At 33.9% G+C, this 27,911-nt stretch overlaps 2 protein-coding genes across 2 annotated transcripts in view; one reads left to right on the forward strand and one right to left on the reverse strand.

Moving 5' to 3' along the window:
• The window catches only part of LOC118201077 (oxysterol-binding protein-related protein 2-like), a 325,620-nt gene that overhangs the window by 151,965 nt on the left and 145,744 nt on the right, over nt 1-27,911 (reverse strand). The window contains exons 2-3 of the mRNA XM_085815069.1: nt 23,230-23,305; nt 14,937-15,071 (exon numbers count right to left, since the gene is read on the reverse strand). Coding sequence (XP_085671195.1) covers nt 14,937-15,071; nt 23,230-23,305 — 211 coding nt within the window. The remainder of the gene's footprint in view (nt 1-14,936; nt 15,072-23,229; nt 23,306-27,911) is intronic.
• The window catches only part of fray (oxidative stress responsive kinase frayed), a 384,455-nt gene that overhangs the window by 57,629 nt on the left and 298,915 nt on the right, over nt 1-27,911 (forward strand). The window lies entirely within an intron of this gene.

Here is a 27,911-nt window from a genome sequence, read left to right on the forward strand (position 1 = left end):
ATGACAATGATTACATGTTTTAATTTTTCCTTTTACAATTGAAATATTATTCTTCGTGATGATTTAACTCCAGTCCCCGTTAAAACATTATTAACATTTTGCTTTCAAATTACTTCAAAACATCTTTCATAATATAACTTACCAGTATGGATGCACACTTTTAAAATCATTCTACTTTAATTAAACTTAGGAGATAATATAATCAATTAATCAATACTGTTTAGGAAATAAATTATTATTAACTAACTTTGCAGCAATTGCGCAAGTAATAATAACTTGTATTCGCACTAAATGGATTTAAGATCATACAACATTTGATATGCTAAATAGCAGCTATTAGCGCTATTTATCTCTTACCTAATGTATCTACTTTATATATTATCTCCATCCTTTTTAAGTTTTAAAGTTCTTATACAAAAACTTTACTGTATTGAAGGTTAGCAGCCTCCTTACTTTTATATCTTGCTAGTTTAACTCATATTGAAATCACTAAATGTCATTCCACTAGATGACAAACTTGAAAATTTAACGCCATGCCTGCTACAGGTAAACCTAAAAAACAATTTCTATGAAAAACATTTAACTGTATTTACATGATTACATGCGGTACTTGACATATTAAATATATAGGACAGACTAAAAACAATCTTAATTTTCGAATCAATAATCATAGAGCTCAAATCAAAAAATTCAACGCACAAAAAAATAGCATTAAAATAAGTACACCATCACAACTTAATACAGCAGAATTAGAACACTTTAAACACCATGACTTCAACTCTATTCAACTTCAGATACTAGATATAATACCCAATCACAAAACACGAATTTTTCAGGAATCTCTCTATATACTAAAACAACGTTCACTTTATCCATATGGACTTAACACTTATATACATAGTCATAGAGATACTTCTAAGAAGTCTATTTTCAGCCAATTTAAACTCTATAGCATCAAAACGCAGAGAGGAAAAAGAGGAAGCAAAATAAAAAATAATGCGAGATTTTTATCCACTTTGAATACACTTGCATTGAAAAAACAATTGAAATGTTTTTTTGACTCAGACTGCTTTCCCAAGAAACTTCTCAACTGGTTACACTCCTGTATTAATAAATTCCTTATCAAACTAAAAAAATTCATTCAAGATAGCTACGACGACATACAAATCATTAAAGACATGATTCTTGATTTTAGTCTTTTCAGACTATCTAATAGTCTCACTCAACGCAAAATTTATTTTAAAGTCAATTTTCTGCATCCGCAGTTTGACAATATTCATTTCTCAAGAATCATCAGAGATTGTAAAGATTACTTCCCCGCAGTTGACACAATACCAATGATTGCATTTAAATATCAAAGGACCTTAAGCAACTTGCTTACTAACCACCATGAAATAGATGAAACTGCAGAATGACATTGTAAGACACCAATTTACAGCAATTACGTAGATTCTCATCACCAGCACATAATTACTGGCAACCTGAATATCATACAAAACCATCAACTAAAAACACTAATGAGTTATGGTACAAAATTTAGACCAGTCAGAAACATGACTACAAATTACTGTTACAAGACTTTCGAAAACAACATCAACGAATTTATAGTTAAAGCAAGCTATCAACTGAATTTACCCATAGATACCTTCTTAAAATGGAAAGCTAAAATTCTTCAACGCATATCCACAAAAATCAGTCACCTCAAATTTAAAAGTACACTGAATTGGTCGCAACTTACATCAGATATTAATAAATTAAAACAGCTTTTTACTATTACAAAAATAGATAAAGCAACTAATAACTTTAGCATTATATGAAAACAATTCTACACTGAGATTATTCATAAAGAACTTCTCAACGCAACTACTTATCAATTAGCCAACCTTACAGAAACATCTATAATAAACAGGATTAAAACTTTTCATAAGAAACTCAATATTACTTTCAATGCAAACTACAACAGATTTACTAATCTTTATGCGATTCCCAAATTCCATAAAACACCATTAAAATTTAGATTTATAGCTAATGGAACTAATAATTACAAGAAAAATATAGACTATTATTTTTCAATTCAACTTAATAAAATCTGTAAATTTATTTTCAATGATTGTAACACTAATCATAACTATTGCTGGATCATTCATAATAACACTCCTGTCATTAATACCATTCATACCATTAACATCCAAAACATTAACTGCTATGATTTTGAAAACTTATATACCTCACTTCCTCTAGAAGAAATCTATACCAGTCTACTTGATCTACCAAAACTTTTCCCTAATATACTCAATATCATGACTCTTGACAAATGGAAAACCTACCTAAAATGCACACTTTTTCATAACTACATCAAGTTTCAAAATCAACTTTTTAAACAAGTCAGAGGATTGCCAATGGGCTTACATTCCAGCACCTCGATCTGTAATATCTTTTTATTTGTCAAAGAATTTAACTTCCAAAAATATCTACAACCACAAGAGTTAAATTACTACAAACACACCTACAGATATATTGATGACCTTATTACAATTAATAATTTTGGTAAAATTGAAAACTCCGACATTTATCCGAATTGTCTTAAACTTAATAAAACTAATAATTCACAAAATAGCATAGACTTTCTAGATCTTCAAACCATTAACTACAAAAAAATTTTACTTTTTGACAAAACAAGAAACTTCAATTTCAATACTAACAAATTAATAAATTGGAACTCCAACATATCCAAAAAAGTAATTAACAATACTATAATTAATCAAATACAACGAATTAAAACTATATGCACAGATACAATAGATTTACAACGCGAAATATTGATCCTTATCAACATTCTCAAAAATAATCTAATTCCCTTTCAATTTATCAACCATTGCCTTAAAAGAGCAGGCGTTAAATACTCACTCTAAATCATTTAACTGATAGGGATATGATAATTTATTCCTAAACCTGAGAAGGCGGTATAAGTTGGATGACTGTCAATTGAAAGATTTGTATATAGTGTAATTACTCAATTGTATATATTGTAAAAAGCTAATTGTCTTCAGACATATACTGTTACTAAAAAAATGGGCCTATTTCCTGCCTTCAGACTGACTATTAGCTCTTGGACAGCGAAAATGCCTTGTAAATAGCGTAATTGTAGCGAATGTATTTGTAGCGAAAATGCCTTTTTCCTTTCTTAAATTCTTAATCATTGCGACACGACAATTAGCCAGAAATTAATTAATTTCCATTCACTAGTATTTTCAAAGAAATCTTAACAGACGGTCTCTCTCAGATAAGAACTCCACAAAATACATCCCTCAAGAATTCCAAGTCCCACCCACTACCATAAATTACTTCACCCAAGTCTTACCGACTGATATTATTCAAAGCCCCTACTGCCGCTAAGAATTTTCGGACACCCTACACTTCTGAGTCAGACACGAAGAGAACACTTTGCCAACTCCCCCACTAGAAAGAATGTAAGTTACTTAATACCTTTCTGGCCTTTATATCTTCATGTACATTCACTGATCTTATTTATATTATTTTCTATATTATTTTTATATTATTTTTATATTTTCTTTGATTTGTTTTTACAAAGTTTGCATTATTTATCTTTTTTATAATCTTCTATGTTTATTTCAACTTTACTTTGAATTCGATTTCATAATGACAATTTCCAATGTTTAATTTCTACAAATAATATAGTACTCAAATGCATAAAAATGAAAGTGTCGGGGACGGTTACTCGAGTTTTACGGGATTTCTCTACAGTAATTGATTTTTACTTCAAATTGAATTGACTAAAATGCTTCATGAGAATAAGTTCTTTGAGTATCAGCATTGGTTCATAATTCCTACTATTCGCGGAAATATTTGGCCTGACTAGAATTGCCGGTTTGGCTTTAACTTATAACTCGAGTAAAGACGAAACACTTTCGTATTTACGTATTTCTATCAATTATTGTTCACTGAATGGGAGTTGGTTTGTTCCCCTTGAAAAGTCAACTAATTTCCGATCAATGACAATGATTACATGTTTTAATTTTTCCTTTTACAATTGAAATATTATTCTTCGTGATGATTTAACTCCAGTCCCCGTTAAAACATTATTAACATTTTGCTTTCAAATTACTTCAAAACATCTTTCATAATATAACTTACCAGTATGGATGCACACTTTTAAAATCATTCTACTTTAATTAAACTTAGGAGATAATATAATCAATTAATCAATACTGTTTAGGAAATAAATTATTATATATACAGATATATATACATATATTTATATATGTTTGGTGCGGCCGATTGCAACCAAAATACGAGGTGCACATCTACATGTTATAACAGTCCTATGTACAAAATTTCAACGTTCTCAGGCTACTCGTTTTTGAGTTATGCGAGATACGTACGTACGTACAACAGTTTTATAATTTTTTGGGTGGAAAGAGGCTTTTATTCTGTCCTTACGTGCAGATGTCACGCAGAAACATCGTTAAATTGAATTCAATAGCGGTCAAAATGGATATTTTCGTTGAAATAGGGTGGGTAAAAATTTTCCCGATTACAATACTTATTTTTTACTTCGTGCAAGGAAGTAAAAAAAGATACAATTTAAAGCATCTAAAATACATTAGAAAGATAAAATCGTAATCTCACTTTAAAAAGCCAAATCGTGACTTAATTTTATAAAATTAAGTTGACTTTACAGGCATTAATTTAATAAAATTAATATACCGTGAAAGCAGTCTGTGCAGAAAGTGACAGCATACTATTCAACGTAAAGTGGAAGAATTAGGCCTAATAAATCAAATAAAAAGAGGATTCTTCAATTCAGATTTAGAATGCATGTTGTGCAATTTATCACAGCGGTATTTCATCATCACTAAATTCATAAGGTCCTATTATTTCAGCATTTCAAGCGAATTCGGATTTAATAAGCATGTAAAGTAGTAAATTAGCTTACAAGCTACCTGAAATAAACATAGCGGAACTAAATTAATGGCTTAAAAATTTGGGAACGTAAGCAAAAATAAGAAAGATGGTAATTTGTTACTGTCATTTTCAGTATGTAGATTCCCCGAAGAACTCATTAACTGCAGACAATTTATTTGTTTTCGTGAATGAGTTTTCCGATGCTTTTATTCACGTATAGAGCGATGCTTTTTCAATAATGAATTGGAATTGTTGTAGGGTTTATATTTATTTTAACTAACATTTATTTTAAGTTTAAACTATCTTTCCTGTCAAGCCTTACTTTCCCCTGGAACTGCCAATGCCAGAGTATGTAAATTTTAGTAGAACGCGCAAGGATTCAAATTATCAGCGGAAGTATTCTGATTTAAATAGAAAGGAAACGAGTTCGAGGTGTGATATTCTTACTTCACGAGCGCGGAGGTAGTTGGCCAGAAATTGAAGAACCCCGCGTTTCGGCCTGTGTGCTTGCCTGGAAGTAGTGTTAATCGTTCAAGTGATCTTCAAGTTTGCTGAATTAGCAGCGGTATTGTAAAACGCGGTGAGTTAGTTACTTTTAGAAAGCCTCGTAGTTAGAGTCTTGTCTTTAGTTTCTTTTCAGGTTATTATTTTTATTTGACCGCCGAGTTGGCGCAGTTTGTGAGCGTCAAGAGCACGCACTTGTAATTTATTACGTTGAATAAAAAGGGACTTAAACCCTTATCAAGACTCTGTCTTTTATCCAGTTTTCACAGTCACCTCTTGGTTGCGTGCAAGTTGGAGGCGCGCAACGCTACATTGGCGCCCGAACACTTATCGAACTAAAATGGCCGAAAATTGGATGGAAACCGCTGGACAATACCAAGAAATGACAAGCCAATTGGAAGGATTTGGATACCTGGTCCAGACTTTGAGAGCGTCAATCAAGCCAAACGTCCATTTCGACGGAAAAAATTCGGTGGCGGTATTTCTAGAAGGTCTAGAAAACCACTTTCAGCTCTACCCTGTTCCTGAAAGACAAAAAGTTGCCATCGCCACATCCGCCCTAAGAGGACAGGCCGCGCTATGGTGGAAAAATATAGGCAAATTTTTTATTAGGGGAATTTGGAAGCCAGACATATACATTTGAAAATTTCAAAAAATCGTTAGTAAAGGCCTTCCCCATAGTGAAAGATCGCGCACGGCTGGAAGCGGAACTATATAGTTTCTATCAACGGGATATAGCAGAATTGACGGACTTTATTCTACGAAAAATTAAGCTGACGGATATGCTGTATGGGAAGAAACCCGATGCGGAGATTATTGAAATAATCTTACCAAGATTGTTACCCGCTGTTCAAGACTACTTTGAAATTAGAAACCCAAGCACATTGCAGGAGCTCTTCGAATTGGCGGTGAAGTTTCAAAATCGCAGAAGAGCGGAAAAAACTAGAGGGGCAACGTATTCTCAAAGTACCCGAAGGAAATCTTCAAATGAGGAAACCAGAAATGGAAATCGCTCTTATGGGGGAAAGAGCTATCAAGCTAACTCATCGAAACTCGAAGGTCAAGACCCAAAAAGAAAATTCGAAAATAAACATCCGCGTACCCAGAAGGCACAGATTGAAAGGAAAGCTTTAAACGAGTAGAGGGGCCTGTGAAAGGGAGGGTCCAGACCCCGGAAGTTTTAAAAAAACCCTCAGATATACATTTAAATACGGTCATCGTAAAAAACTCACAGCTACCAATTATACAAGTCCTGGTTGGCGATGTACCAGTAGAAGCCCTCATCGATACAGGAGCAGAAGGAAATTTTATGAGTGAAAATTTCTTCAAAAAGAATTTTTATAGGGTACGATTATTTAAAACCAAAAATACGGAAATTATAGCGGCGCAAGGAAGAACATGTCACTGCATCGGGAAATTATCATTAAACATACAGGTAAAAGAGGAAAGCCTCAAAGTATTAATTTTTGTAGTGAAAAATCTGCAAAACCCTCTTATTTTAGGTATGGAGTTTTTAAGGGCCGCGAGGGCCAAATTAAATTTTCAAGACAGTTCCGTGGTGTTGGAGATGGACCAGAGGGTGGTGAAACCTGTGGAGACACCGCAAGTGGACCTGAAAGGCAAGCAATACAGCAAGTGGTGAGTAATTTTTCTAATTTGTTTTCAGAAAAACCAGGAAATTGTCAAATAGTCACGCACAAGATTCAATTAAATGCCGAAAAACCTTGTAGGACTAAACCTTATCGGTACGACAAACAAAAAGACGTAATCATCGAAGAACATATTCAGGAGATGTTAAAGAATAAAATAATAACGCCCATAAATAGTGAGTACGCGAGTCCAGTCGTACTATGTAGGAAAAAGAACGAGTTTCCTCCTTCGGATAAAAGGGCTTGGAGGTTTGCTATTGATTACAGAAAACTAAATAGTATTACCAAATTTCCAGTTTACTCTTTGCCGGTTATAGACGAGATCATTAGACAGATCAAATCGACAAGATACATGTCTACTTTGGACTTAACGTCTGGCTACTATCAAATAGCTATGAGACCCGAAGACATACATAAAACCGCGTTTATAACAAAATTGGGCACTTATGCATTTTTACGCATGCCCTTTGGGTTGTGTGGGGCCCCATCAACATTCCAGAGAGCTATGGACATTGTTCTAAAGCCTGTCCTAGGAAAATCAACTTTAATTTATCTAGATGATATAATTATAACGAGTAGTACGTTGGAACAACACATTAATGATCTAGAACAAGTTTTTAAATTATTAAAAGAGGCCGGTCTTACAATTAACGCCTCAAAATGCAAGTTCGCAACTAAAGAACTTAAATATCTCGGTTATAAAATTTCGCAAAAGGGTATAGAAACGCAAGATTCAAAAATAAAAGCTATCAAGAATTTCCCACCGCCCAACACCGCCAAGAAACTTTCTTCTTTCCTTGGGCTATGTTCTTACTATCGATCTTTCATAAAAGATTTTGCTAATATTGTTGAACCACTCTTAGTAATCAAAAGAAAAAGGGGTAAATTTACGTGAACAGCGGAAGCAAACACAGCATTTGAAAGATTAAAAGAAGCGCTCATTAATGCCCCTGTTTTAAAATTCCCGGAGGGGGACGAAAACCTGGAAATTGCAGCAGATGCGTCAGACTATGCGGTGGGTGCGGTTCTTATGAAAAATAACCATCCTCTGGCATTTTTTAGTAAAACGTTGAATCAGACACAAAGGAATTATACAGCTACAGAAAGAGAAACATTAGCCGTATTAATGGCTGTACACAAATTTCGAGTTTATTTCGGCAAAGCGCCAGTAACAGTCTTTTCGGATCATGCGGCTGTTGGTAGACTTTACTCGGGGAAAAACCTAACGCCCAGGTTAATAAGATAAAACTCCAAGAATATAATATCACAATAAAATATAAACCGGGTAAGGAAAACAATGTAGCTGACGCACTTTCTCGTATAAAACTGGACGATGAAGGAAATGAACTTAAATGCGCTGTGTTGACTTCAAAAATTTTAGATTCTAGAGATACGATTATTACTGAACTGAAAGCTGATCCTGAATTTGGAAATATCTATGCATATTTGAAAGACCCCGAAAGCTTTGAGCACACAGATATCGATGCGATAAGAAATAGAGCAGAAAACTATGAAACAATAGATAATTTATTATTTTATACGAAAACAACAAACGAAAATCTTGAGTACAAATCAGTCATCCCAGCCTTGCTTCGATTAAGCATTTTGAAGGACTTACACGACGCGAAAACAGCGGGCCATTTAGGGGTCAGAAAGACTTTAAAAAGGGTACGCGAGGCGGTATATTTCCCGCAATTATACAAAATAGTAACGGCGTATGTCAGGTCCTGCAATCAATGTCAGTTAATAAATGATATTAATTACAGCCCGGCCGGGTACTTAAATAGCATTCGCACTACATTTCCGAATGAAATTTTAGGCATAGATCTTCTTGGTCCCTTCCCCCAGAGCGAGTTAAATAAAAATCGTTTTCTTTTAGTAATAGTAGATGATTTTTCAAAATGGACATTAATTGTTCCACTTAAACGCGCGTCAGCCAAACCAGTCGCAGATGCATTCTTACACAGATACATTTTAAAATACGGTGCACCGATAAAAGTCATTAGCGATAACAAAAAACAATTCATTAGTCAAATATTTGAAAACATATGCAATGGACTTGGCATACGCCATATCAAAATGGTTCCGTATAGACCACAGGCAAACATAGCAGAAAGAGTGAATAAAAACATAGTAAAAATAATTCGCAGTTACGTGAGCACACATCACAAGCGCTGGGATGGCTACATAAATGAATTAGCTTATGCTTTAAGAACGGCAAATCGACACTACGTGAAAAACCCCAGCAGAATTATTTTTAGGCAGAAAGTTAATTACGCCTTTAGATAAATTATTCTTTGTGCAACAAAGAGAGCAGAGGAGTTTAAACAAAAAGATGTGCAAAAGCTGATTGATCAGGCGCTTAAAAGCTCGGATACGGCAAGAAATAGGCAGAAAGTATATTATGATAGAAAACGCCGTGAAGCAGATTTTAAAGTTGGGGATAAAGTATTGAAGCGGAAATTTTCTTTATCAAGTGCCCCAGACAATTTTACGGCAAAGCTAGCTCCAAAATTTGAAGGTCCCTATGTAATTCAGGAAATCAAAGGAGTAGTATTATATCTTAAGAACGAGAGAGGGGAGGTCTGTAAAGCAAGTCCCGACCAGGTGAAAAAATACTATAATCCAAATGATTTTGAAATCCTTAAAAGTTTCTTGCAGGACTCAAGTCTAAACGAAGTAGAAGGTCCAGAAATAACAACAACTATTCCACCACCCAAGAAGCAGAGAACTGAAGAGAGACCTAGCCCTTCTACAACCCGGACGTCGGTATCAAAACGAAAAAAATAACTTTCAAACTCCAGCGTTTAAGAAAAACAAGAATACAGATGCACCGCGTAAAGAAACCGTGGTAAAGAGCAAAACACCACCTACAACGGATCGCAGGAGAAATTATACATCAAGGAGAACGCGCACATGGCCACAGAGTCAGGTGCCAGCAAGGCCGCCGTTCCGGAAACTGAAACGGCAACAGGAGGAACAAAAATATCAGGAACAGAAGAAATTCAAGAAGGACTCCAGACCGGAGGACGTCAAGACCAGCCGTCCCAGGGAAAAACGGAAATGCCAACAACCAGACGATTACTCCGCCAAGAGGGCAGCATGTAGAGGACGCAAAAGAAAAACTAATGTGGACGACACTCGGAGGTCAGTAAGGAGAAGATTGACGTCCATGAAACCTCTAACTTGGGACCAATATTGCCAAAAAACAATGACGGAGTTTCAAGCATCGAAAACTCAAAGATAAGTTAAAACCTTCTATAATTTGTTTTTCTCTTTTGTTCCGAAATGTTATGTATAAGTACGAAGTTCTATGTTTTGACGAAAGTCAATATGTCTCGGTTGAGACTTAGTTTTGTTTTACTTTATTTAGCTAAGGCAAAAGTATTATTTTCTTTAAGTATAAAAGCTAAAAACAAGCATTTTCTGTTGGTCGAAAGACTAATTCTGTTATGTTTAAGCCAAAATTTGGCCGAAGATAAAAATAACTTCGTATTCTTGTATTAATAAGAATTTTAGTTTCAGTGCCGCCAGCTTGGCGAAGAATGAGTAAAGTAAAAATTTATTTCTCTTATTCATTTTATGGTAAATTGTAAAAATCATATGTATTAAAATTTTGTAAATGTACGTAAATACTTGAATGTTATGTAAAAGTAGAATTTAGTCTAGAAGCATAAAATTTTAGATGCTAAAAGTGAATGCTTAAAAGCAATGAATTCGAATTTAAGTATTAAACTGTAGATAAAATCATGCTTTAGAGCGAAAGGCCTGCAGGTTTAAAGATGAATGAGGGGGAAGTTAGAATGAATGTGTTTTGTAGGGTTCTCCACCTACACTTGAATTTTTAAGAATATTAAAGTAGCTCATCGAGTTGTAGAATGTCGAGTAAGGTGTGTCTATTTGGTCGTTGAATTCTAACAAATCATGGTGGTTAGGGGAAGTGTTGTAAGACTAAAACACGAATATTCCCGTTTGACACTACACATGGTGGAGAGCCAGGGTAAAGTTAAATTAATGCTTGAAAAATTGAATGAATGTGAAGTAAGCAATAACTAAGAAAAACGAATCGTTTAAAAACAAAAATTTATTGTGTCAAGAAAGTGTAAATTATAATGTATTTAGAAAGATACTGATACTTATTCCTTCCAGATGCTGGAAGGAAAAACCAAGATTGATTGATGAAGTCCAGGAAAAGTTGCTGTAAGAAGAGAGAGTTATAACTATCAACAGAATTTTAGTATACAATTTGTTACATAAGATTTTTTTTTTGTGTAAACGAGGTTCTCGACAGTTAGTTCAGAATTAGAGAAACTTACAACAGGTCGTTTGTAGGACCTGCTTCCAAGTTTTCCAAATTCTGGCAGCGACAAATGTAGGGTTTATATTTATTTTAACTAACATTTATTTTAAGTTTAAACTATCTTTCCTGTCAAGTCTTACTTTCCCCTGGAACTGCCAATGCCAGAGTATGTAAATTTTAGTAGAACGCGCAAGGATTCAAATTATCAGCGGAAGTATTCTGATTTAAATAGAAAGGAAACGAGTTCGAGGTGTGATATTCTTACTTCACGAGCGCGGAGGTAGTTGGCCAGAAATTGAAGAACCCCGCGTTTCGGCCTGTGTGCTTGCCTGGAAGTAGTGTTAATCGTTCAAGTGATCTTCAAGTTTGCTGAATTAGCAGCGGTATTGTAAAACGCGGTGAGTTAGTTACTTTTAGAGAGCCTCGTAGTTAGAGTCTTGTCTTTAGTTTCTTTTCAGGTTATTATTTTTATTTGACCGCCGAGTTGGCGCAGTTTGTGAGCGTCAAGAGCACGCACTTGTAATTTATTACGTTGAATAAAAAGGGACTTAAACCCTTATCAAGACTCTGTCTTTTATCCAGTTTTCACAGTCACCTCTTGGTTGCGTGCAAGTTGGAGGCGCGCAACGCTACAGAGTAAAGACGTTTAAGATTTATTTGATAATAGTAAGTAATGCTAATTGCAATTGTGGTTTTAAATTTTGCATTAATTAAAAAGTTTTTTTAATTTTGTTTAAAATTTTGCATATATTGAAATATATGAGTTAACTTACTTCATTTTTCACTCAATGCTATAATAATAATATACATTGTATTAAATATATGATATACATATTAAATATAAATCTATAAAAGCAAGTAAACAAAGCTAAAGTTAATTCAATCACTGTAATATACATATGTACAGATGTACATTATTGTGATGAAAAATATCGAGAATGATTTATTAAAAATATGCACGGGATTAAGAAATCGGTTGCAAAATGTTTCAAACGTTATTACCCTTTTTTGTATCTCTGACTACAATTCGTATCTTTTATAATTAACGAAGAATTCTGCTTTTCCTCTTTTTAAAATGGCGAACAGAACTAAACAAAGGTCATGTATTCAGTGCTGCTGCAAAAATGTTTTGTGTGTAAAAAACGTTAAAAATGATACAAAAAAACTTTGAAGAGAACACGTTATCGAAAACAAGAGTTATTGACTATCATAAAGATGGCAAAGAATGCGCTGAAGATGAATATTTGGCAGACGATTCACAGTGTAATTAATGAACAACACGTCGATCAGCGACTGAAATTTAACAATTAGAGATATTATCGAAAACCTCCTTACATCATATGAAACTTCTGAAGAAAATCTGAGACATCATTCGGGCTTATGGTACGTACTTTCTCCAGATGTTCCGAAAAAGGTATTTCTTAAACGCATTATTACCGCTGATGAAATTCGAATTTACGCGTGAAATGAAAAAAAGTTCAATAATCATGTGCATTGCACTCGGAAGATGGAGCGAGACAAAAAAAATTGGTCAAAAGTCAACGTTATGTTGACTGCTTCTTCAAGCGTCCATCGCATGTACACTAAATATTCTACTTACAAAGTTCTAAGTTAATTCTATTTCTGTATGCTATAGTGGCTCCCAAAAGTCTTCGTACACTTACGATTTTCAGTGAAATATTGCTAGATTCATTAATAAAAATTTATATTTTAAAATGATAGTTTTTTTAATAATATCTATAAATTCCTCTTAGCAAAATTACATTAATTATTTTTTGAATATAGTAAACTTCTTTTCTGAAAATTAATGACAAAAAAGTAACATAAAAGTTACCTCACAAACGTCTTTGTACGCTTTAAAGAAATCTGCATATATTAGTAAATTTTGTAGTATTTCTGTCAGTCAGTATTTTATAGGATATCCTACAGCAAACCATCAACTTTTGCAGCTAGCAAACAGCCAGTTTAAAGAAAGCCGATGTGGACACCACATGAGTTCCTTTCACGGCTTATTAAATTATACACATTTTTCGATGCAATTCATTTAAATTTATTTCCAGGAATTTCAGTATAGATGTATTTGTTATTCAATCAATTCAGTTCTCACTTCGCGGGGAGCCAAAAATACATAGAAACTCAAAACGTCTCTATTAAAAATTGTAAAATGCAGAAAAATCTAAAACACCAGATACAGTACATGTGCGGTTCACTTATACACAGAGCACCATTTTATATCTGCTTGGCATTTTGTACCGGTTACTGGTACATAACACTTGAAGATGGGACTAGAAAATATTAAGTTCATTAAAATGTTCTATAACTGTAAGGATTTTGTTTTGTGTGTGAAAATAAAATGTATCAAGCTATCATCGGTTCTGTGTGTATTCAATCCATTATGAGCCGCCGCCAACAATATTAACAAAGTATGCATAATTTGAACAAACCTAAATATTGTTTTAACTAAAAGTACAAAAATGTAAGTTGAATGTTAATTGAAAGGATTTTCAATACTACTTTAATGAGATACCTTTTTATAGCTGATGATTTTGCTTGGGGTAAGAAATGACGCAACTCTTTAAGAAGTTTCGCAGTAAAGAATGCAGAGTTTTTCAAAGTTTTGTATAAAGTGTTCTCTTCTTTCTTAGTTTGGTTCAATTTCCATTGCAGAATCAGACAGATTCATGTACCATTTTGAGAAGCTTAACTTATTCAAAAGAGCCTCTTCTTCATTATTATAGCTTTCACTGTCGGCTGGTGTGAAGGGCTTAGCCAATTCTTCATTCGTCATTTCTAGATTAATTCTTTGATTCCTTATTCTTTCACATCTGAAAACCCTTTGCCGCCAGTTGCTATTTTGTACGCTTTCTTATAGCTTTCACTGTCGGCTGGTGTAATGGACTTAGCCAATTCTTTATTTGTAATTTCTCGATTAATTCTTTGACTCCTCTTTCTTTCACATCTGAAAAGCCTTTGCTGCCTGTTGCTATTGCGGTTTGTACGCTTTCTTCGGTTTTATTTTCATTTGATGGAAATATTTTAAAATTGTGGATAACCTCTGGTCGAAACTGATGCTACCAAGCATTTAGCGTTGAATGCACGCTGAAGCGTGTATGAATTAGATTGTAGTGTTGAACAAATTGAATGAAAACAGTAAAGATACAGCGTATAAACGAAGTCGAGTTCCTCAGATCCGCGTTCGGCAAAGGTTTATTGTACCAGATGCCATAATTCCGTTTAAAAACGTTACTAATTTTTTCTAAAGGCTGCAAAGTCGCAACAAAAGTACTTGAACATTGACCGAAATATTCTCAATGTCGTGCTGGTGAGGTTATTATATACCTTCTTATAGAATTTTGTGAAAACAACATCATTTGGACTGGAATATGAGGTTACTTCATTTAAAAAGTCACTAGCATATACTACAGTAATGTAAAAGACTTAATATAGAGAGCAAATAGTCACTCGTGCTTAGCAAACATTCCTGTATACCGAGATAGCTCTTCCGTAACGATAAATCCGTTAATCAATGACTCGTTTAAAAAGGAATTTAAACCTACCTGTAATCTCTGCACGGGGTCATCACATTCGTTAGCGCTTTTCAGTAAATAAGAGTATTCCATGTATTCGGAGATTCGTTGCAAAAAACTAAGAGGCTCGTTGAATTCCACTGGCATCGTGATACTTGAGAGCTCCTGAAAAATTATAGGTTCAAATTAATTCTTCCGGGTATTTCTTACAATATGTGAATAGAAAAATACAAATAGATGATAACACGTTTATGTAGGGGACTGGTTTTCATGAAATATAAATCCTACTGAGGTATTTCCACTTACAAAAACTTGTCTCACCAATGAACGAAGGCTGCTTAAATGTTAGTAGCTCAAAACGAAATCAAGTTCCAGTTGAAATCGCGATAAAAGAGATAGCTCAAAGATTTCTATACCACAAGGCTTGCTTTTCTATGACGTCACTGACTCCTAGTCATGGACCTTACAAGAAATAGACTAACCCAGTGGGCGGGGCGCGCGTCAACGACATGACCACAAGAAAGAGTAGGGACGATCTGGTTTACTTTAACACTGAAACCTATGGCGTTTGTATCACATAACTCTTTTAGATTATTAAATGTGATACGTTGTATAGTGATGAGATTAGGAAAGTCACAGTTTTTTTCAAATGGGATTTAATATATCTCATTAAAGAAATTTTTACTGCATTTCGCGCATTTTTTTCACGCGTAATTCTTGTACAAACATCTTTACTTTGGTAAAACGTTAAAGACTCTAAGCACAAATTTTATGAACTTAATTTTGCGTAAAAATAAAGTAAAATTAAATAAGATTGATAGTACGTGATGCTTTGAAATAAATAAGGTAAAATTAAACAAGATCTGATAATTTAAAAAAAATAATAATGAACATTTTCAGGCAGTGATTTTTAAAACTATAATAACATTAAAAAACGATCATTTATTTGATTACATCATCATTAAATTATTTACATTAAAGTGGATTATTTATTTTAGTAATTTATAAAATTCGGAGCATAAAATTTTCTGAGTGTAATGAAGGAAAAAAAAAGATAAAATAAAATCTAGAAGCACTCCAATTTTGTATTACTCCCAAAAGGAAACATTTTTTAATGTTTTTTTTTTTTTTGTGTTATCTGTATTTATTAAATATCACGTTCTTCGCCCGTAAACCACATACATTTGAAAACAGCATATCTTCAGAATTTCCACACTGGAGATGAAAATGTTACTTTCCGTAGTGTTACGAGTGCTCGCTTTGAACTCGTTGAGTTTGTTAATCAAAAATTCGTTAAAGTTTTACAAAATATGAAATAGATTAAAATAAATTCTATGTAAATAAATTCTAAAACTTCGGCCGTCCAGATGCTCTTGCTCGGGTGGAGGATTGCGTTATTCAAAATTTGATGGCTCTAGATACCGTCGTTTTTGTCACAGTGCGAGAAACATACATGTATTCATGCAGATTCTTCATTATTTAATTTCTTTAAATATAATACAGGGCGATAATATTTAGTAACAACAATTTGCAAGGAGACACGGACATTTATAGTGAAACAGTGCAAAAGGCCGCTTCGAGCTAATAAATTAAATTAACAGTAAATAAAAAAATCTTATGCAGAACTAGAAATAAATTAAAAAAATAATCACTATAAAATACAAGCAAAATTAATTATTATGGTTAAATACAATTTTAATATTAGAAGCCACAGAAAAGGGTAGGGAAGATGTCGCTTTTGAGCAAACTAGGAGCATGGACCTTATAAGAAATAGACCAACCCAAATGGGTTTTCTCCCTCGTCTGACGCGTTCCCGGCTGTCACCTTGATCACCTCCGGAGGAGTAGGGACGACTTGCAGAAATTAACAGTGGTTGCCTATTGCAGCGTGTATAATTGTCAAGAAAAAGCTGGTTTTAGCGCCTCATTTCACAAATTAGAATTTCTACATATTTTTATTTTTGAAACTGAGATTGATTTTTATCAATTTAGCATATTTATCAAGCATAATTAGAGTTCCAAATAATTATAAAGCTATTGCAAAATCAAGATGTCAAAAGTGTTTATCACTATCATGTATTATGAAATATAATTGAAATAAAATTCCTTTATAGAAATTGTGCTATAATACTCATCTATAATTTTTAAAAAGCAGCACAATTTAGAATTTTAAACCAAACTTTCAAAAATTCGTTTTTAAATATTTTAGTATTTTTTACTTATTTACACCAATAAAAAACCTAAAAATTGCAAGCAAATTGCTTGTTTGAAATTTTCTATTAGTTCAGATTTAAAATATTATTTTCTAAAAGAAGTAGTTACAAATTTCCTTACAGCATAGGAAAAGCTAAACAAATACTCAGCCTTGAAAGCATGCAATAGCTTTATAATTATTTGGAACTCTAATTATACTTGATTAATATGCTAAATTGTTAAAAATCAATCTCAGTTTCAAAAATAAAAATATGTAGAAATTCTAATTTGTGAAATGAGGCGCTACAAGCAGTTTTTTCTTGACAATTATACACGCTGCAATAGGCAACCACTGTTAATTTCTGCAAGTCGTCCCTACTCCTCCGGAGGTGATGAAGGTGACAGCCGGGAACACGTCAGACGAGGGAGAAAACCCATTAGGGTTGGTCTATTTCTTATAAGGTAGTTTGCTCAAAAGCGACATCTTCCCTACCCTTTTCTGTGGCTTCTCTTCTTCCACTTCTGTAGGTAAGTAGAGTCAGATTTTTTATCTACTGACCTTAGGCTAACTACTTGGAAGGTTTTATGCATTTCCCCATGCATAGTATGAATATGAACGGGTATTCCTCAGAAAGTCTTCTATAAAGGCTATCTCCTCCTTAGGCAGATAACCCTAGTCTTCTTTGTTATAATCATATAATCTATCTAATTAAAAATTTTAGGAAATAACTAATTTTAATACATTAAGGCGAAAATTCCAGCTAGTGAAAAGCTCCATTAAACTTTAATAAAAAAAAATTCTGATATTTTTATGATCAAAATTCACATAATAGGCGAAATAAATATTCTCGCAAAGTCGATTATGAGTTAAGGGAAAGGAGCTGTTTTAGCTATCATGGAATCCTGAAATTGCCTAAACGAGCAATCTGTAGGAAACTAGTTCTTGAAAAATGATCATAGTCACTTAATTCATTCTCATATATCTCACCGCATTTTGTAAGTGTGGCACTTTTCATACATAATTCATTAAAGTATATGAGATGCATTTTGGACAGTAAATTTTGCTGTATAATTTAGATATTGCATGGACGGAATTTTCATTTCCCTCACAGTATGAAACTATTTAAAATTCTATTCCATTGATAAAATTTTTTAACTGGAAGTACATACTTCGAATTAATATTTATTTAAGAAAAACTGTAACCCCATTTTTCGAACATCTTTTGTTTATTTATACTAAAATAATATTATTACGTGCTACTCTTCATACAGATCTATTTAAAAATTGGACCAAAGTAACAGGAAGATTTCAATCTTTGTGCAAGTAAATAATAGCTTTTGCAGCACGATAGACAGCTATAAAAATCTGGAAGAGAAGCACGTCAGTGTCAAATTTAAGTAAGACAAAAAGGAAAACTCATTTTGGTGTAGATTTCTGAATAAAGTTCTATTGATTTAAAAAAAAAAAGGCGATCAGACACAGGTCTCTTTTGTTCGTCAGGACTTTCGGAAAAGAGTTTTCTGAAACTTCTAGAACGTTGCCAATTTGGGGAGAAATCGCCAAATGTCATAAAACCTCTTAAGGGAGTTTCTACTTTTATTGCTGATAGTTTATTTCTCTTATCTATATCTCTTTTCCGATTCAATGTGAATATCTATCATGTGGGGCTGTTGGAATTGTATTCAAACTTACCCGCAAGTCACCAAACAATTAAAGGCTGCTGAATACTGGTAGTTCGTCGCGGGTTCGGACCCAGTCAAAGGGGAGGCAGCAGATGGGTTTAAGTAGATTTTTCCGTGTATAACATGAATACGAGCCAGTTTTCCTTAGAAAATCTTCCACGAAGGTATCCTTCCCCATAAGCAGACACCCTTGTATGCTTTGCAATACTCAAATGACCAACTAACCAACTAATTTAAACGTCAGTTGGCTGATAATTAAAAGGTCTACAACTGCGGTTCTCAACCTTTTGACTAACGTGTACCATCTAAACAAAATCTGAAAACCTTTAATACCACCACTACGAAGTACTACTACCACCACCACTCTTGAACAAAGCTTCCGATTTGACACATTTACGAGTGTTAGAGAAAAAACTCAGTCAGGATGTTGGGGTTTTAATTTTTGAATTTAATAGCTAAAAATATTTTGTTTCTTTGCGTATCACCTACTTTTCTCCTGCATACCACGGGTTGAGAACCCCTGGTCTACAACATTATGCATGAAAATAACGCCTACAAATGCAAAAAGTGGAAACATTTTCAAAGCTAAATCAAACGCACAATAAATAAATATACAATTACCATATAAAAATAAATAAATATCTGAATAAAAAGATACACTCTACGAAATACAAATATTTACAAAAATATTCTTTCAAATTTCGAAAACATTTATTTATTATATACAATCACTGAAAGTGTTTATTTAGCTTGTTTGTAGATAAAAAATTCCCATAGATTTATATCTAATAATCTTATTTATCTACTGACCTTAGGCCAGCTACTTAGGAGATTTTATGCATTTTCCCAAGCATAATATGAATATGAACCGGTATTGCTCAGAAAGCCTTCTATAAAGGCTATCTTCTCCTTAGGCAGATAGCCCTAGTCTGTTTTGCTATAATTATATGGTTGTCAATGAAAAATGAGTTGCCAATTACTATTGCTTAAAAGGACATAGAAATGATTTTCTCAGCTTCTTCGTAAATAAAAAATGTGCATATATTTATAAATTATCTGCATTAAAGAATGGGTCACGAATTAATATTGCTTAAAATGACATTTGTTACTACAGCATGCAAAAACTTCGAAACAATCGAAGCTTCTAGTAAAAAGAAAAATGTTTACAACAATTTTCTAGGAACGTGTATGGGAAATAAATATATAAAATCCATAAAAAACACAAAAATAATAGACGATGACTTGAAATCAGACGAAATTATAAACGCAATATATTCACGTACACTTTCACTTTGGTAAAGCGTTGTAAACCTTTCCACTAGGAAATTTCTAATACCGAAAATTTATGTTGAAGAGAGGGGGTGCCAGGAGTTCGATCTAAGTTCGGTCCTTAAGCGAACAAGTTGGCTGCATGTTTGTGTTTCGTGGTTTACCTCACTTGTAATCTGTGTATAAGCCAATTTCCCTTAGAATGTCTTTCACGAAGTCTCTGCCTTTAGGAATATAATACTTGGATGTTTTGCCATGTTCGAATAACGTAACTTATAAGGTATTTTCTCTCACTTTGCCAAGTGACTTCGCAGTATAACTGGATAGCATGTTCGGCTGGCATTCGGCAAGTATGGTGTCCGAATCCCTGTGAGAGCACTGCACATTTTTCTTGTCTCCTGCTTCAAAAAAAGTCTAATATTTCAACAAACTGTAAAATTTTATTAAGACCATTCGAGTCCCGAAGCATGCTGACGCTTCAAGAAGCTTTCAGAAGCAACTAGGACGTAATAGAGATGTTCCTGAAGCTAAATAGGGGATAAATATGCCTACTTTTACTTCCTAGATAATTCCCTTCTTTACTGCACATATGAAAGCATATTTGCTGTATGCATACGCGTCACAAAAAATCCATATGTACTAAGAAAATTCTGATTATAAACGGGATTTCCAAGAACTAATAGTTTTTTTTTTTTTTTTTTTTTTTTTTTTTTTTTTTTTTTTTTTTTTGTTTGTTGTTATTGTTGTTGTTGTTACTCTTAAGTATGCATTATATAAAATAACTGAAAGCGCTTTTCACGTCCTTGTACGTAAAGAAAGTATTGTAATCGCAAAAAATTTCAGGTATCATATTCCAAAAAAATATCCATTTTGACCGTTCTCAAACCCATTTCAACAATGTTTTTGAATGACATCTTTGCGCACGAACAGAATACTAATATAAGTTTCAATGCGTACTGGAGTAGCTACAGATCTTTTCGTTCTCTTTAGCTGAGTTGCAGGTTTTCTTTCACGAAATCTCAGGGCACGCTACAGCCCACGAATGCATACGAACGTGGTCGCATTGTGGATGAGGCCACGTTGCCTGTGTAAATTTGTTTCTCAAGCTTAGTATCTGTTGCGATCTAATACAGGTTCATCGAAACAGAATGCCGGGATTGCCAAATAGTATTACGCAAATAAATAATAAATGAATAAATATGTTCGTAAATTTTTTCCCCTTTATTCAGAAATGCATAAAGTTTATACACATAGCGGTATGTTTTGATATATGCACCATTAGTTGTTCAACGGACACCAAGACGATATCGAGTATCTCTTTATGGATATGGAAGCGTCTCTGGAATTACGCTTCTATTTGTAGTATTATTCGATGCTTTAGGTGGCTGGTATCGGCTATATTTTCTTTGTAAGAATGTTCTTAATATTTCCTCAAAAGAAGAAGTCCATTAGTGTAAGATCTGGGCTTCGTTGAGGCCACAGGATTAGGCCATCCCGTCTAATCCGAGTTTTGGAATTATTCTTCTAAGGTTACACGTACAGAGAGCCATTAAATGAGTGGACGTAAAACTTACATTCTTTAATTTAATTTTAACAGAAGAATTACTTCCATAAGTTTAAATTTTTTTTACATAATAAGGCCTCAAAATCCCTGTACGTTTCCCTGACCTTATATGGATAATATGAATTTTGCTTTGTTTTACTTTTAAGCCCCACCAATGACCGAGTGATTAAAAGAATGCTAAATACCGATAGTTCCAGCTGCTTTGGGATCGATCCTAGGCGAACGGGCTTCCTACATGTTTGGTTTTCGTGATTTTACCTAAGTATAATGCGAATACGCGTCAGCTTTCCGCAGAAAGGCATTTCTCTCTTAGGCAAATAGCCGGCATGGCTTTGAAATATTCAAATAAACTCTCTTTTTTTTAGATATTAATATCAACTTGAATTTCTGCTGGGACAGCTATTTGCTCCTTCAAAGCGGGACGAATACCAGATCGTTTTCAGCAAAATCCCACAGCTCTAGAGCAGTATTCATTTCATGAGATTTCTTCGTTTGCAGATTTGTAAAAATAAGATGTTTATAGAGAAAACATTGATAATCTTGGCCACTTCAAGGAAAGAATATCGCAAGCAGTTGCAAACGGTATAAAAGTATACTCTTGCCAGTATATGGACTGAAACTGAATATCGCTACGACATCTGCCTGCAGTTAACGGAGCACATACTGAAATTGATTAATTTTGTTCAAGAAGTCTTCATTCTACGGCATCATATTTCTTCATTTGAAGATTTTTCAAATATGATGAATACAGTGAAAGCACAGATAACCTTGGCCACTTCAAGGAAAAAATCACGCAAGTAATTGCAAACAGTGCAAACGTTCTTGGCAGAATATTGACTGAAACAATATCACTATTACGTTTGTTGTGCAACTAAGGGGACACATATTGAAACTTATTAATTTTGTTCTCATTATTTTCGAGCTCTTGAATTAAATAAAAGCACAATCCAATTCATATAACACGTACGTCACACAGTCTTCATGGAATTCCCCTATTTACTCTCGGAGACTCTGACATTATCAGTAGAAATATTGTCAGACTAACATATTTTGATTCTTAAGACAAAGAATACCTAAAAGTGTATTACTAAGTTTAATTTACCCCCTGAATCTTGAATCCCATGAAAACCGAAGTTATCTTAAGCATGGAACATTTAATTTCATTTAAGTTCTGTATAACGGTGCTCGGGAAAACCTATCAAAAAAGACATGCAATATCAGATGTCATGTATGACTAATACTGCTTTAAATGAAGAATAATAAGCATATTTCTGTAAAATACACAATTTCCGAATGATGCGGAAAATTTCAGGAATTCTTATCGAATTCGTAGTACCACTTAATGAGCTGTGAGGCTGTTGAAAGGAATCTTAAGGGAAGAATAACAAAGAAGAAAAGCGTCTGGGTCAAACGCCTCAATAAAGTACACAAAGAGTTGGAACAAAAGACCTTGTGAAATAATGTATCTTTTTGTTAGCCTCTATTAGTGGTCGGAAAGATTATTTGTCCTAATTGGATAGGAATTGTGAAAGAAAAGAAAAAGCTTCAAAAGAAAACATACAAAGAAATTAATCTTGAACGCAGTAGAAAGAAAATGTGTTTTAGGAAGCTTACCTTCCCGATGCTGTTTTTGAGAATGCTGAAGAGATTAGCTTCTTTTTTGGATGATGTCGGAGCAGGAAGTTGGTTTCTGAAAGAAGACATAAAAAGGTTTTTAGGAAGTAACAAATTACTAACGCCAGTTAAGAGTAATAAAATGTGTCTTTTAAAAAACGTATTACTCTGAGATACTAATTTTCTTTAATCTGGCTGCATAGAGATTAATTAAGCAATGAAATTTACTGTCTTGTTATAAAACCATATGGCTATTCAAAATGATTCAAACTAATTTCAAGAGACAAAATTTTCCGAACTTGCAAATACGAAATGATTAATGATACACTAAAATGAAAGAAAATAATTCAAGTATGCCTTTATATGTAGTATATGCAAAACGAACATTTTTTCTATTCTAAAAATTCTTCAACCGGAAACAGCAGTCTTAAGACGCATTTCAACAACTATACACATAATTTTAAAATACCTGACAAAAATTTAAAGGTAATTAGAGGGACAGAGAACGTAGAACGTGGGCACTATCCCCTTACCAAACGGTTAATCAGTATAGAACCACGTCCACCACTATCTATAGCACCCCTTCAAAATACATAATGCCACCTGAAAAGTATTAAACGTGCACGACAATACATACAAAATAACATGTTACAGATTAATATTCAAGATATATTACTGGTACATTACTGATGCAAATATAACAGATACAGAACTAAAAGGCAGATATAATACTGACACTGATATAACACTGATCAATACTGCTACAGTACTGATTCATTGATATAACACTGATTATTAATACTGATTAAATGGGAATGATTTTGCACAAGTCGGTAAATAAATCCACGAAATAATACGTTACAGAAACTCAAAATATTGCGAATAAAAATATCACAGATCAATGTTCTACTGTTACATTACTTGTACTATTGTACTATCTATAGTACCTTTACTTGTATTATCTATAGCACCGCTTCAAAATACATAATGCCACCTGAAATGTAATCAACGTGCACGACAAGACATACAAAATAACATGTTACAGAGTTACAGTTAGAAGAACCCAATTAGAATTAGAAAGCATAGAAGGAACCCAAATAAACAGATATTGCAATGTGTGTGCGGAAATTGCGCGTTGATGGTAGAGGGTGTTATTGAAACCAAGAAGTTGGCGTAAATCATCATTTTTGGTGTGAAATTTGAGCTGTATGCAGTCTTTACTCGCCAATATGAATTTCACAGCGGCAGGAAACGGAGAAGCTGCTCAAATGATGTAAAAAGAACAATTTCCAAGTATGTAGATTGCTGTCGAATCAGCAAACGTTCAATAATATTAAACAGAAAATGTGTGAAAGTGGATTATTCCGTGTTTACAGGCGTAATTTTGGCAGAAGATATTGCTAAACTCCTGCTGTAGAAGACGTCATAATACGTATATATGCGGATAATCCTGAAACTGACACGAGATCCGTTAGACGTGCGTTAGATGTCAGGCAGCCAACTATTGGAAGGATATTAAAGAAGAAAGAAATGAATCCATATCATTTTCAGAGAATGCAGGCTTTGAAACCGGATGCTTATTTCGTAAGTGCACATAAGTATCGCAACCGAGGAAGAAGTTTCTAGAACCCACTAGTGGGCTTGCCGCAATATTTTCTGTTGTGTTACGTGATGATTGAAATTATTTTGCTGCATAATTTCCTTTATAAAATAATTAATACTTCGAGGATTTTTTTGTGAAAATGTCCAACATAAAATTACATCAAACATATATAATTGTGAAGATTTCACTAACTGGCTGAAAGAATCTGAAAGGAATACATATACAACTGGTTATCAAAATAATGGAAACACGAGATGTATAAGGAATTCTTTATTAATAGGGCGTAGGACCGCCTTTGTCATGTAAATTTCAGTTTGGATTCTCATGGAAATCGAATCATACAAGTGCTGAATAGTGTGTAGTGGAATACTGTACCATTCTTCATGGAGATACTGTGAAAGTTTCGGGAGAGATGCTGGTGGAGTATATCGATTACGCATCGAACGCTCTATAAAACATACCATAACGGTTCCATTATATTCAGGTTGGGGGACTGTGCGGGCCGAGGTTGATGTTTCACTTCATGTTTATCAAACCATGATAAGTCTCGTTGCATAATAGGAGCATTATCATCCTGGAAACTTCCATCTGTTGCATGAAACAAAGTTTTCATCATAGAATGGACCTGATCAGCTAAACAAATTTCCCTATACTTCTTCCCAGTGATCCTTCTTTGCAGGGTTACGATTGGGCCAGCAGAAAACCATGACACGGCTGCCCATACCATGACGGATTCACCTCCATGCTTGACAACTGGAACGAGACAATCACGATCATTCGCTTCTACAGGTGTCCTCTAAACGTGCACCCGTTCGTTTGTAGAGAAAAGTAGAAAGATGATGCGTCTGACCATATAACAGTCTTCCATTTAACAATCGACCAGTTTTCGTGATTAGGACACCACTGTAAACGACGTTTGGCATTAACATGCGTGACAAGTGGCTTGGGAGTTGCTGCTCTGCCTTAAATGAAGATGCCTCCTAAATGTAATTATTGACACTGGAGAATCCACATGCTTATTGAACTCTGTAGTAACTTTGACTGCAGTTGTTTCATTTTTAGACATTACAATCCACTTTCGTACCCGTCGGTCCCTTTCACTCAACTTCTCCTTCAGTTCAGTATTTTGCTTTGCCGAACTTCTCTTGTCGCGCTATGTGTACGCTGTCATGATTGTAGACACCATAACTCTAGAAACGCCTAATAGCTCGGATGTTTCAGTCACAGTTGCTCCAGCTAGTCCGACCTTTTTGACATTCTGTCAGATCTGACATTTTACACCTTCTGACGAAATTCCAAGATGTATACAACTTCACTAGACATTCTACTATGATATATACTTATATTAAAAAACTGATAGCTAGGATTATATTTTATTGCTTACGAAACGTATACTTAGATGTCACTTTTATTCACAGGTGCTTCTATTATTTTGATAACCACCTGGGTCTTGCACATAACTGCAAAAGAAATACGAAATGATAACAACAGCTTTAAAAGATTCAACTTCACAAGAGCAGTAGATGACCATTGGTCTTTATTCAAAGATCCTTCTTCGGTTGCGGTACCGATGTGCTCTTAAAAATTATGCGAACCAGATGCTTAACTTCTGTGTGTTAATTTTACCCACTGGCACCTACAGCAATTTGAACAAACCTGACTTTTTCGTATCTCTTATTCATTGATGAAGTCAAATTTGCTTCTTCGAGTCTCCTTTCACATCAACAGATTTTACCTTTGGAAAGCATACTATTCCATATGGCATGAGATCAGATGCATTCTAGGGAAGATACTCTATTAATGTTTGCGTCTGCCATGATACAAAACTAATGGAACATTCTTTAAACAATGCAGTTTTTTCAACTAAAGTTACAGATCGGAGGGGAAAGAAATATACTTCTTGCATCAACCTGCTGTAAAAGCAGATGCTCGTTCTGTCCCATAATATCAGCAGCAAGAGAATATTTAAACGGGAACTAGGCAAATGCAGCTGTAAGTTATGTTGTAGCGCAAAATTGAGAAGATTTCAATCAAAATCAATGCTTTATGACGTCTGTCATGTAATTAAGATACAATAACGCGCCGAACAAGTATTAATTTAGAAGTCAAACAACAAAAATCAGTGTTATATTTTCAAATTTTCACAGGACTAGTTTCGATGGTTTTACATTTGTTTGATGTCATTTGTTTTGACACATCTTTCAATTTTTAGGATAAGCTAATTATTACGAATTATAACTTATTTTATAATTTTATTCGTTGATTGAAATCAATTGTTTTATTTAAGTTGAACTTCAACCCAACGTTAAAGTAAGATGAAAAAAAAAGAGAGTTTTCGAGTAATGTTCGAGTTGTGATTGTCCAGTTCTTGATACATCAAAAGGAAAACAAAAAAGTGCAATTACGTTATCAGTAATTGTTACGTTACCTGAAATTGAAGTGCAACAGAATGATGTATCAAGAGTTTGGAAACGTGCTTCTGAAAATAGCTATCAAGGTGAATTGTGTACTAATGTTGATTCTTTAAAAAAAATTGAGGATGTAAATGCAAAGGTTATAAAGAAAAACTTGAAAAACTTAGATATACTCCTCTTAGTAGAAGAAACAGTAAATAATAGTAGCCTTTGGTAATATTTCTACCGAAATACTAGGTAATACGCTTCTGTTACTTCAACAAAATACGCTGGAAGCTGGACGAACGATGGCTACAATAATTTTAAGCTCGCTCATATAGGGAAAGCAAAGTTTCACAGCCAAAGAATCCTACCTACAAGTTTAAAATGCAGTAACGAAACTATAACTATCCGAACACTCAAAATAAACATTAGGAGTAATATTTTTAATTTATTGTTTAATTTAATCCAGTTTTTCATTAAATGTTGAGTTCTATATTTAGTTTCTTCTGATACTCTTATAATAAAACAGAGGGAGTGGTAATTTTATCTTTTTCTTATTTTTAGTGCAAGTTCCGAGGAGAGGATTTCGAATTTAAGTTATTTTTTCGAAGTTAATTGGAAGGGACAAAATGTATTCTCCATATTTTGCTTCACGGGTTCAGTTAAGTAATTATTAACAGAAG

This window comes from Stegodyphus dumicola, chromosome 4, assembly GCF_044657685.1.
Source record: "Stegodyphus dumicola isolate Sdum_Otavi_A_Nest chromosome 4, ASM4465768v1".
Taxonomy (NCBI): Eukaryota; Metazoa; Arthropoda; class Arachnida; order Araneae; family Eresidae; genus Stegodyphus; species Stegodyphus dumicola.